General features: G+C 43.7%; 1 protein-coding gene across 3 annotated transcripts in view; it reads left to right on the top strand.

Annotated features, from left to right (window-relative positions):
• The window catches only part of mon1a (MON1 secretory trafficking family member A), a 60,918-nt gene that overhangs the window by 38,989 nt on the left and 9,898 nt on the right, over positions 1 to 12,031 (top strand). For all 3 annotated transcript variants that reach the window (XM_072581923.1, XM_072581922.1, XM_072581921.1), the window contains 3 exons: positions 660 to 805; positions 7,167 to 7,619; positions 10,970 to 11,735. In XM_072581923.1, the coding sequence (XP_072438024.1) occupies positions 679 to 805; positions 7,167 to 7,619; positions 10,970 to 11,735 (1,346 nt within the window). In that variant the 5' untranslated portion in view covers positions 660 to 678. The remainder of the gene's footprint in view (positions 1 to 659; positions 806 to 7,166; positions 7,620 to 10,969; positions 11,736 to 12,031) is intronic.

Genomic DNA, 12,031 nt, shown 5'->3' with positions numbered 1-12,031 from the left:
CACTTGTCTAAATTAAACTCCATCTGCCGCTTATGACCTTCTTCACTGGCCACTACACCACCAGTTTTGGTGTCATCCACAACCTTACTACCGTGCTTCCTATGTTCTCAACCAGATTGTTGATGTAAATTCCAAACAACAGTGGACCCAGATCTTTAACATCCAGAAATATATCAGTGGGATATGGGGATCATGCACAAAAAAGGCATTGAAGTAGAAGATCATCTATGACTTAGTTGAATGGCAGAGCAAGCTTGAGGGGCTGAGTGGCTACTTCCTAAATTCTTCCTACGTCCTATATTCCTACTTCAGCCAGAACGAGGATTGAACCCCTGGTTAATCTGATCTCTATGGTGGTTATCTAGCCACTGAACTCCTTCATTAGACTTATCTTGTACACATCAGGGAATTTTGCAAGAAAACAATATTTACAATTATTGAATATCTAACTGATGATCTCTGGGATCAAGCTGGAGCAGAGATGAGCTACAGGGGGATTTAAGTGGCACATATCCCATTCTCTTATTGTCATCAATTTGATTGATGTGATATCTCCCCTTTCAACCTCCTGAAGGCTGCTAATTTCCAGGCCTCTGAATTTCATTGTCATCTAAATGAACACTTGCTTTAGCAGCTGACTTCCTTCTGTTTGATTTCAGTCACTCGGGGAATGAGAAAATGGAGGCTGATGTTCACAACAGGAAGGTGCCTTGGGAGGTCAATGGTTCCTTGGCCCCAGCTGACCTCCAGCGTGGTAACAGATCAGAGAGTCCCACACCCGGTCTGGTGGAAGGTACTGAGCCAGGTAAGAAGTTCTTTCCAGAGTAAAGTGAAGAATGAACGAGAGAGAGAGAGAGAGCGCGCGCATTCAAGGCTGTCACCTTGAGATCTTGCAGTACATCTGACAGTTAAACAATACTTTCTAACCTTTTAACTGAAGCAGCTGGTAAATGTTGAAGGTTGTTTCATGCACAAAGTGCACATAATATACACACACACACACCCAGAGAAATCCAATGAATGTCTCTCTTCCCAGAAACACTTGGAGCCATTTGAGATCAGTAGATCCAGCAACACTTAGACCTGATCCAATGATCTTCTCTAACAATGGGCCTTCATTACCCTGTCTCTCCTGCTTAATTTCTTGGTGTTGCTGAAAGGTCCAGACAGGTTTATGAGGTGAGTAGGATTTGCTGCAAAAGAAAAGACTAAGTCCATTCAGGCCCCTTTTAGGTAACCGCATGATGTAACAATAGGTTGGTCGTAGCAACCACCAAGCCGGACGTGATGTGAGGAAAATCTCATGGTGGAAATTGTTGGCAATAGGAGGTTCTGGTTACCAGTTCCTATCAAACAATTCCTCCCTCCAACTCTGTCACCCTTTCCCCTCCTTCCACTCCTCCAACAAACATGTGGTGCTTTCCACATGGATGTTGGAGGTAAGCATGAGGTTTGTGTATTGGTAGGCATGTTTATTGTGTGTGCTGAAAATGTGTCGCTGGAAAAGCGCAGCAGGTCAGGCAGCATCCAAGGAACAGGAGAATCGATGTTTCAGGCATCAGCCCTTCTTCAGGAATCCCGAGACGTCAATTCTCCTGTTCCTTGGATGCTGCCTGACCTGCTGCGCTTTTCCAGCATCACATTTTCAGCTCTGATCTCCAGCATCTGCAGTCCTCACTTTCTCCTCGAAGATGTTTATTGTGTGTGCACTGCTTTTTCATTCAAGGGATGTGGGCATCACTGGCCAGGCCTGTATTTATTACCCATCCCTAATTGCCCTGAGGGCAGTTAGGAACCAGCCACAATGTTTTGGGTCTGACGTTGCAAGTCAGGATGGCAATTACCTTCCCTAAAGGACAGTGAACCAGATGGGTTTCTCCTGACAAACGGCAGTGATTTAATGGTCATCATTAGGCTGTAATTTCCAGGTTTTTATTGAATTCAAATTTCACCATCTGTCTTAGCTGGATTCGAACCAGGGTCACCAGAACATTACCTGGGTCTCTGGATTAACAGTCTCTGTATGTGTCCGTGTGTATGTATGTCTGTGTCTATGTGTGTGTATACGTGTGTGTGTGTGTATAATATATATATATATTGCATGTCCAGTTTCCCCCCTCCACTGGCTGTCTGAAAGGACTAAGATCCCTTTTATTTTGACATGTAGTTTCTCCAGATATGCGTCAGCCACTTGACACAGCAGGCTCCCACACACAATGTAATAATGAATATTAAGCTATTTTTATTGGCAAAGAATGGGTACAAATGGCCACGACTCCCAGGGAAAATTTCCCCTGCTGTCCTATGAAATATTGCCTTGGGATCACTCCCATTCATCTGAGAGGGAATACAGTGCCTTGGTTTAAAGTTTCATCCAAAAAGACAGTACCTCCCGAAGTGTAGCACTCTTTCACTAACACAGTGGAGAGACAACCTTCACCTTTTTGTGCTTGTGTCCTGTACTGGGACTTGGACCGCCAGCTTCTGGCTTAAAGGCAAATTGCTACTACCTGAACCATGACTGCCCCAAACCTTTGCTATGGAAGTTTTCCACTTAATCAGCAAGGGGTGCAGTTTTTCCTCTCAGCTTCCATGTTGTGAGAGACTTCAGAAAAGTTTGAGACGGAAATTAAGTTTATCTGAGGGTAGATATTAAGAGTCCTCGTTCCCCTATACCCACCCCGAGCCCCACTCCCACCCCATAGATGCTGAAAATCTGAAAGGAATGCAAGAAATGCTGACACTGCCGCCTGTCTGCACTGACTTGACAAAATATTGTGTGGGGGTTTTCCAATCCTGCAGATCATGATTTTCTTGTTTGTTGAGATAGAAGTGACTGGCAAGCTGGAAAAAGACGCCTATTGTGATAAAACACTGTGTCACCTTTACTTCGGAGTAAAATGATCTGTACGTTCACCACTTTTGCTCCAAACTCATAACATGAATTTGAGAAGTACTTACAAGCGATATTGTCTGAACAGTGCACACCCTTATCCTCTCTCAACTGGCTGGTCCCAGAAGGTCCAAGGAGCAAGTGCAAGCAGGTCCAATGTGTAAGTGAGTAGAAGTAAAGCGCCTTGGCTCCTTTCTCTCCACTTAATAGTGTGCATCAGTAAGTCTAATTATCAAGAATTTCAAAAGCTTTACAGAAGAGAGTCAAAACAGAAGGTTTTGAACGCTGATGGATTTATGGTTTGTGCATCTTCTAGAAGATAGTTATAGAAGAATATTGACCAAGACCCAGTCCCAGATTAGTGTGATAGTATGGTGAGTGTACAATTAGATTAGCTATCCAGGTTCGGATTACAGACCTGGAATCTATGAATTCAACCTCGCTGATATGTTTTGGGAATTTCAATTCAGATCATGAAACAAAATTGTGATCTTTATTCCCTTTTTGAAAGAAGAAGCCAGTATCAGTAATATAACAGGACATCGAGAAAACATACCCCCTCTTGTTCACAGTGTGCCTTGGTCAGGGCAGGGTGCAGGGTATTTTAAAAAAAAGCTTTTCTTGCGATGCGGGCATCACTTGGCAAGGCTGATATTTATTGCCTATCCTTAACTGCCCCTAGGCAGCTGGCATGAGGTGCTTGTCAGGCCATTTCAAGGTCAACCTCCTAGATACCTGGGGCATATGTAATGGGGAAATGGTGTCACATTTCCCCTCTGAAAAGGGACATTAGTGTACTAATCAGAATAATTATTAGTAAGACGAATCATTATTAGTACTTTATTAATGAATTAAATTGTTTGCAGTTGCTCTGGTGGGACTTGAGCTCACATCTCTGGAGACATCAGCTCAGGTCTCTGGATTCTTAGACCAAAAACATCACCACTATACGACCATCTGCCCACAGGAGAGTGAGCAGATCAATATTTTTTAAAATTGCCATCAAGACATCATTAGTTCAAAAACACTTCTGTGGTAGGGCAGTGCTAAGTGGTATGATTGGATAGAATAATCCTTTTGCCCATGGGACCTGAGTCCTTGACTTTAGACAGCTGTCAGATTCCACATTAAATAAATTTGGACAGTTCCAATCCTAGCACCCAGTTCTAGGGTGGGTGTGGTGGCGTGGTGAATATACAATTATATTAGCACTTCAAGCTTGGATTACTGATCTGGATTCTATGCATTGAAACCCTGTTGACGTATCACGTATACCTTGGGAATTCCAATTTAGTTCATGAAATAAATTATGATTTTATATTTTCCCTTTTTGAAAAAAAGAAGCTAGTATCAGTAATATAACTAGAACAGTTTTTTTAAAAAAATCTATTTGGTTCACTAATACTCTCCACCTTGGCTTAGTTATGGCCAATACTTGATGCCCTCTGAAATGACTGAAAAAGACACTAAGTTGTTTTTGTTTGATTACGCGATGTGGACTTGACCAACATTTATTGCTGTTAAAACTGTGGGTCTGGAGTCACATGGAGGTTGGTAGATTTCTTTCTCTCAAGGACATTTGTCAACCAGATGGGTTTCAACAATGTTTTCTGGTAGTTTTCAGTTCACCACATTTTAAGTGAATTCAAATTTCACCTCCTGCTATGGTGAGATTCAAACCCATGACCCCGAACATTAGCTGGGCTTTGGAATTGCTGGCCTGTTGGCATTGTCACAACACCACTATTTCCTCACCCCTTCCACCTTCCCCCCCCACCCCCCCCCAAGAAGGTAATTCACCAGCCGCTTTGTAAAGGACAATCACGCATGGTTACTGGCTGCTGCCTTATCCAGTGACATTAATGTCCCATTGATTAATTTTTTAAAATACCACAGATATTAATCCAACATGCAAATAATTGAATATAAATTGGCAACTGACGTGATACATCTTAATGTCACAAGGGTCTCAGCTTAATGAGAACTGAAAAGAAGGAGTTGCTGAACTGAAGTTGCATTTGGATCTGATCTGTGTTGTAATTACCTGGGTTCATAGGAGAGTCAAATACTTCACTTCTCACAAATGATAGTTCCCCTCATTAATAGATAGAATGTGTAAACAAAATGTAAGCTCCTGTGAGTGCCAGATCCTGCGTGTTGGGATCAGTTTTCATTTCCTGGCAGTTACCTACACAGCAGTATTGTGTGAGATATTGCTTTTTTTTTTGGATGAAATTCTAAACCAAAGTACCGCATTCCCCCTCAGATGAATATGAATGATCCCAAAGCAATATTTCACAGAAGAGCAGGGAACATTTTCCCAATAAGTCCTGACCGTTTCTATCCACTCACCTTCACCACAAAAACAGCTTAATGCTAATTATCACTGTGTGTGCCGGGCTAATTGTGTGCAAATCTGTGTCCAAATTGGCTGATGCTTTTCTGACACTACAGCAGTTGACTACATGTCAGGATAAAAGGTGTCTTGGTACTTTGAGATAGCCAATGGTCTTCAATGGAGCTAAAATGCAAATTTTCTTTATTAGCGCACAGGGACACACGCGCGGACACTCACATGGACAACTGTAACATAACCACAAGGTTATCAAACAAAGACCTTCAATTTTCATTGCTGGACAACCCTCTGAGATATCTATTCTCCTTCAGTTCTAGCCTCTTGAGAAACCATGATTTTAAATGCTTCAGCATTGGCAGCCGTGCCTTCTGTTACTCAAAGCCCTAACTTCTGCAATTCTCTCCCTGAACCTATGCCTCTCCCAACAGCTCTCTTCCCTCCTTTTACATTCCCTTCAAACCGACCCCTGCAGCCAAGTGTTTGTTCAGCTGTCCTCATAGCTCCCTCTGTGGCTTGTTATGAGATTTTGTTGGTGCTGTGGGGTATGCTAGTGTAGTGGTAATATTGCTGCATGAGTAACGCAGAGTCTTGGGCTAATGTTCTATGGTTTGCAGTTCAGTCCATCACATCACAGGTGGTGTCATGTGAATTCAATGAAATAAAAATGTAGCTAATGGCAATCACATAACCACCGTTGATTATTGAACCAGATTTTTACAACAATGTCAGAGAGAGAAGGAAATCTGGCATCCTGACCAACGTGATTCCAGGCCAGCATTGGAGTGGTCAGATTTTAACTGCTCTCTGCAGCAGTTTATTACCCATCCCCAGTTAAGAGTCACCCACATCACTGTGGACCTGGAGTGATATGTACACCAGACCAGGTAAAGACATCAATTTCCTTCCTTAAAGCACATTTGTGAACCAGATGGGTTTTTTCCCCTCCAACAATCGACATTCAATTCATGGTCATCATTAAACTCTTAATTCCAGATTTTTATTGAATTAAACTTCCACCACCAGAGTGGCACAGTGGCTCAGTGGTTAGTATTGCTGCCTCACAGCACTAGGGACCCTGGTTCAATTCCACCCTCAGGTGACTGTATGTCTGGAGTTTGTACATTCTCCCCGTTTCTGCATAGGTTTCCTCCAACTGCTCCGTTTCCTCCCACAGTCCAAAGATGTGCAGGTTAGGTGGATTGGCCATGATAAATTACCCATACTGTCCAGGGAAGTGCAAGTTAGGTGGATTAGTCATGGGGACTGCAGGGTTACAGGGATAGGGTAGAGGGGTGGGATACTCCTTGGTGGGTCATTGTGGACTCGATGGGCTGAATGGCCTGCTTCCACACTGTAGGGGTTCTATGATTCTATCTCCTGTGGCAGGATTCAAACCCAGGTCTCTAGCTCATTGCTTGGGTCCCTGGATTAACAGTCCAATGATAATACCACTAGGTTGTTGGATTCCCTTGATACGTTTTACCGTTTTAAAGACTCTACAAAAATACAAATTGTTGTTGACAGCCAGCAACTGTGTAGCAAGATATCAAATGCAGCCTGACACTTTTCTCCCAGATAGCCAGTAAATACTCGATTAGACAGCAGGCCATAACCTAATCCCAGGTACATATCTGATATGTCCTGTTTTGTTTTACAACTGCCTTCCACTTCTTGGCTCATGAACTCTATGACTGCCTTATAAATTCAGAAGATTACTTTTTGCCCCAAGTGTCCATTGTTCTATACAAAAACCACCACTCGTGATAAGGTTATAATCTGTGGCTCATTCCCAAACTGATATTATTCTGTACCCAATGACCTTTTGACTCCCTCCCAGTTAGTCATTATTAGTTACCTCATACCAGCCGCAAGGCAGATGCCAGACATGTACTTATCCGTATGTATCCCTTTATCTAGGTGCTGGACAGGAGAGTGCAATGTTTGTCCACACTAGGTCTTACGAAGATCTAACCACAGATGATGAAGTGAAGGGCTGTCTGGATAGTATTAACAAACCCATCACGGAGGAATCCCAGATCGAAGAGATCAGCAAAGATTTCAATGAACTAAGCACCCAACTGACCGGTGTTGCGATGGACGTGAACAAGGAGATGAGAGACAGTGACGTGGAAGGAGAGGGGTCATCTGGGAGATCACGCAGAGAGTCCGTGCTCTCGGAGAAAGAGGAGGACATAACAGCTGAGTCATGGAGGCAGCACCGGAAGCACATCTTTGTCTTCAGTGATGCCGGGAAGCCGATTTACTCCCGTTATGGGACAGAGGAAGCTCTCTCCTCTATAATGGGAGTAATGGTGGCACTCATGTCCTTCATTGAGGCAAGCAAAAATGTGATCAAATCCATCCATGCAGGTGAGTTGAGCAGTTTCCGTTACTGCTTGTTGGGTTCCACTGTTCTTTTGTCTTAATGTTTCATGTACTGGGCCCAGTAGGATAAAGGAGTGGCTGAGCAAGATATGAACCTGCTGCAAGAGGCATATCTCACTGCTAGCTTTTCAATCCACCATCCTGCAGCAATGCCACGACAAGAAACAGTCACTTGGTAGGATAGAGCCGCAAAGCAGCTGACAAATCAGACGTGCTGTTCAAGCTGGTACTCTTGCACCTCTGAGGGCAGCGATAGCCTAGTGGTATTACCAATAGGTTAATCCATAGACTGTTCTGGGTTTGAATCCCACACGGTAGGTGGTGGAGTTTGAAAATCTGGAATTAGGAATCTTAATAATGACCATGAATTGATTGTCAGAAAAAGCTCATCAGGACAGTTGCAAGAATGCCATTTTTTAGAGGGATCATTAACTTGTACTACATGAGAAACAGGGGTCCTTTTGAAATTTGATACTCTTGCCTTTGGCCTGATGAGTGCAAGGTGAAAAGGTTCAACAGAATGTCACTTTTGTCAGCGAAGCAATTGTTTTATTTTTCAATTTGTTCTTGGGATGTGGGCATCTCCAACTAGGTCAGCATTTATTACCTATCCCTAATTAACTAAAGGACAGGTAACAGTCAACCACTCTCTCCTGGGCTTAGTGTTGACTTGAAGGTAAGGATGGCGCAAATTTCCTTCCCTAAAGGACACTAGTGAATCAGATGAGTTTTTAATCACAATCAATAGTAGTTTCATGGTCATCATGAGGCTAGCTTCTTATTCCAAAAATGGGCGGCATGGTGGCTCAGTGGTTAGCACTGCTGTCTCATTGCGCCAGGGACCCAGGTTTGATTCCAGCCTCTGGTGATTGTCTGTCTGCGTGGAGTTTGCACATTCTCCGCGTGTCTGTGTGGATTTCTTCCGGATACTCTGGTTTCCTCCCACAGACCAAAGAAATGCTGGTTAGCTGAATTGGCCGTGCAACTTGCATAGTGTTTGGGGATGTGTAGGTTAGGTGCATTAGTCAGGGATAAATGTAGAGTAATAGGGTAGGGGAGTGGGTTTGGGTGGGATCCAAAGGACTAGTTTCCACACTGTAGGGATTCTATGATGATTCTGTAATGACATATTGAATTCAAATTTTGCTGTCTGCAGTGATGGGTGGGGTTTGATCCTTGTCCCCAGAATATTAGCCTGGGTTGCTAGTCAAATGACGTTGCCACTGCCTCCTGTTAGCACAATAATATCACACTGACTACTATTGACATTACTCCTCTTTGTTTAAAACAAATGGAACACAGCTTCTGTTGAGCAGGGAAGTTAGTGTTCGTTTGTCTGACTGCCCAAACAGTATCTCTCGATCACCATTCAGAAAGGGTTTATGGGATGGCCAGGGAAATATCTCTGCCTTTTGGTACCAGGTGCTGATCAGAAACACAGTGCTGTCGCCGTCATGAGTTCAGTGCTGTAACCTTCTGTCAGCCTTGTGTTGCACTGGGCAATGTTCCTGTTTCTAACCCAGAAGTCCCAAATCAAGTCCCATTCCAGGAGTTGATGGCCAAGGAAGGTGTGTTCACCGTGCTGCCAAGCAGGTTGAGTGTCAACTTGTAAATCCTTTCAACACCCAGAAGTGGCAGACAGTAAGGAATGGGAAAGATTCTTGGTCAGTCTGGTGATGGAGTTCGTGCTGTCTAAGTACACTGTGACCACCACCATAACCATATACTACCATATAGTACCAGAGCTTAATACTGTTCAGTGTGCAGGCATATTCTTTTCTAATTAGATTTTTATTTTTACTCACACTCCAACACCACTGGATGTAGATACAGTAAACTTTTCATTAACTGGCATCTGTGGAATGATTGATATAATATGGTGGATCATGAAGAGGTCCACATTATCAATGGAAAAACACTTACTAAGTAATAGAACCATTATGCAGGGGGCATACACATCCCTGTTATACTTAATTTACAGCATAAATCACTTAAATAGTAATGCAACTTCGCTTAAATAAAAGAGTTTTCTCTCACACCCTCAACTGATGTTCAGGCACCACTGAGACTATGATAATACAGTAAACTTCACCATGCTTATGGTATATAATTTTTGCCAGTTTATCGAGAATGCCAAATTCAAAAGGTACCAGTTGAAACAAAGTTTGGTGTATTTTTAATCAACCTATTCAGGTGAGCTATGAACAGGTGGGTCTTGAGCCAGGTGTTCCTGGTCCAAAGGTAGGACCACTGCCACTGTGATACAAAAATCCCTCCACCACTGGCATATGGGGAACAAGTAATCATACGTTAATGAGCATAAAGCCGTCAACTGTTCCCTAGTTCTCTTTGATTTTGGGCACCTCTTCCAGAACCAAATAGGTGATACATTATTATATGAGAAGTTCCTCCCCTCAATTCCCTACATTATTCTGAGTTATAGAGTCATACAACATGGAAAGAGATCCTTCGGTCCAACTCGTCCGCACCAATCAGAAATCCCAGCCATTTACCAGCATTTTTGGCCCATGTCCCTCCAAACCCTTCCTATTCATCTCCCCATTCAGATGCCTGTTAAATGCTGTAATTGTGTCAGCCTCCACCACTTCCTCCGGCAGCTCATTCCATACACACATCACTCTCTGTGTCAAAATGTTACCCCTCAGGTAAGCCATACCTCTGTAGGCGAAGGCTTGCTCCCAGTTGTCCATAAACATTGTCTGTAATTGGCCACCATGGAATGTACAGCAAACAGCTGAGGTGACTGACGTTTTCCCTGTTTGAAATTCCTCACAATCTGTGCAATATGCTCATTTCGTGAAAATGTCTCCAGTTGTTCTGGTCTGTCCCCATGCCCAAAACCTCTTGATCTCCGGTAACCACCACAATGGATCTTGTTTGTAGCCACCCCATCTTCGAGACACCTACTGACAAGGACCGCACTGAGAGCTGGATCACAGTTGTACCATGACTGTCAGCTGAAGTTGCCTCAACACGCAGTTGAGCCTATAGCTGGGAGATTAGAGAGAGCCCTTCGCTGTCTATGAGGGGAAAGTGAGCCCCTATAAATAGTGAGTGGTAGGCGAATCTGCTGTCAGTATTTTTTCAAAGAAGGAAAAACTTACTTCAGTGGGAATACCATTGACTCTTCATTAGCCTTAAAGGCTTTAGTTAGCAGCAGGCCCTATGGAACAGGTATTTTAGGCTGTTGAGTGGTGACTTGTTACTTTCTCCAATGAAATAGTTATGGATAGATGCACAGCATTGACAAGCCATGCTATAAGCAGTTGTGGTGCAGAGTGTGGTGGTTAATTCCCTGCTTTTGTTTGTGACAGAGGGTTACAAGGTGGTATTTGTTCATCGGAGCCCCCTGGTCTTTGTAGCTGTCGCTCGTACCCGCCAGTCAGAGCAGGAAGTGGCTAAAGAGCTTCTGTATGTTTACTACCAGATAATTAGCCTGGTGACTTTAACCCAGCTCAACAGAATCTTCGAGCAAAAGAAGAACTATGACCTCCGCCGGCTGCTTGCAGGCTCTGAGAGGATTACAGACCACCTCCTCGATCTCATGGGCAAAGATCCCAGTTTTTTAACCTGTGCAGTGCGATGTCGGCCCTTGCCGTCCTCTGTGAGAGACACGATTAGCAGCAGCCTGCAGCAGGCCAAAGACAAAAGTCTCGTCTTCTCCATTCTGGTCGCTGAGAACCAACTGGTTACGCTGGTGAGGAAGAAAGACCAATTCCTGCATCCCATCGATCTCCATCTTCTCTTCAACCTCATCAGCGCATCCACCTCCTTCCGAGAGGGAGAGGCCTGGACTCCCATCTGTCTGCCCAAGTTCAACTCCAGTGGTTTCTTCCATGCGCACATTTCCTACCTCGATCAGGCAAGCAGCCTGTGTTTGCTCCTCATCTCCACCGATCGCGAGCACTTCTTCACCATCTCCAACTGTAAAAGCAAATTTCTGGAACGCATGAAGAGACGGAATACCTTGCAGACACTGCTCGAGGAGTTACGGTCTCCATCCTACAGTGTTTCTCAAGTGGGCATCCCAGACCTCAGGCACTTCATCTACAAGTCAAGAAGCTCAGGTCTATTCACAAGGTAAGAAACAAGCCGAGTTATCCACATGATATAAATGAAAGAAAGGCATCCGTTTTCAAAGTGCCTTTTATATTCCTAGGGTTTTCAAAGGCGATTTAATACTAATAAGGCACTTTTGAAGTTGTGGTGATGTCGGAATTCAGTAACCAATTTGCATGCAGCAAGATCCCACAAACAGCCTGTGAGAATACGCAGGAATTCTGTTTTTTGTGAAGTTTGAGTGATAAATATCAAACAGAACTCCAGGGATAACTCCTCTGCTCTTAATTGCAATAGTTCCATAACATTATTCCACT

This window comes from Chiloscyllium punctatum, chromosome 12 (assembly GCF_047496795.1).
Source record: "Chiloscyllium punctatum isolate Juve2018m chromosome 12, sChiPun1.3, whole genome shotgun sequence".
NCBI lineage: Eukaryota > Metazoa > Chordata > Chondrichthyes > Orectolobiformes > Hemiscylliidae > Chiloscyllium > Chiloscyllium punctatum.
This window is presented reverse-complemented; position numbering and strand designations above follow the sequence as displayed.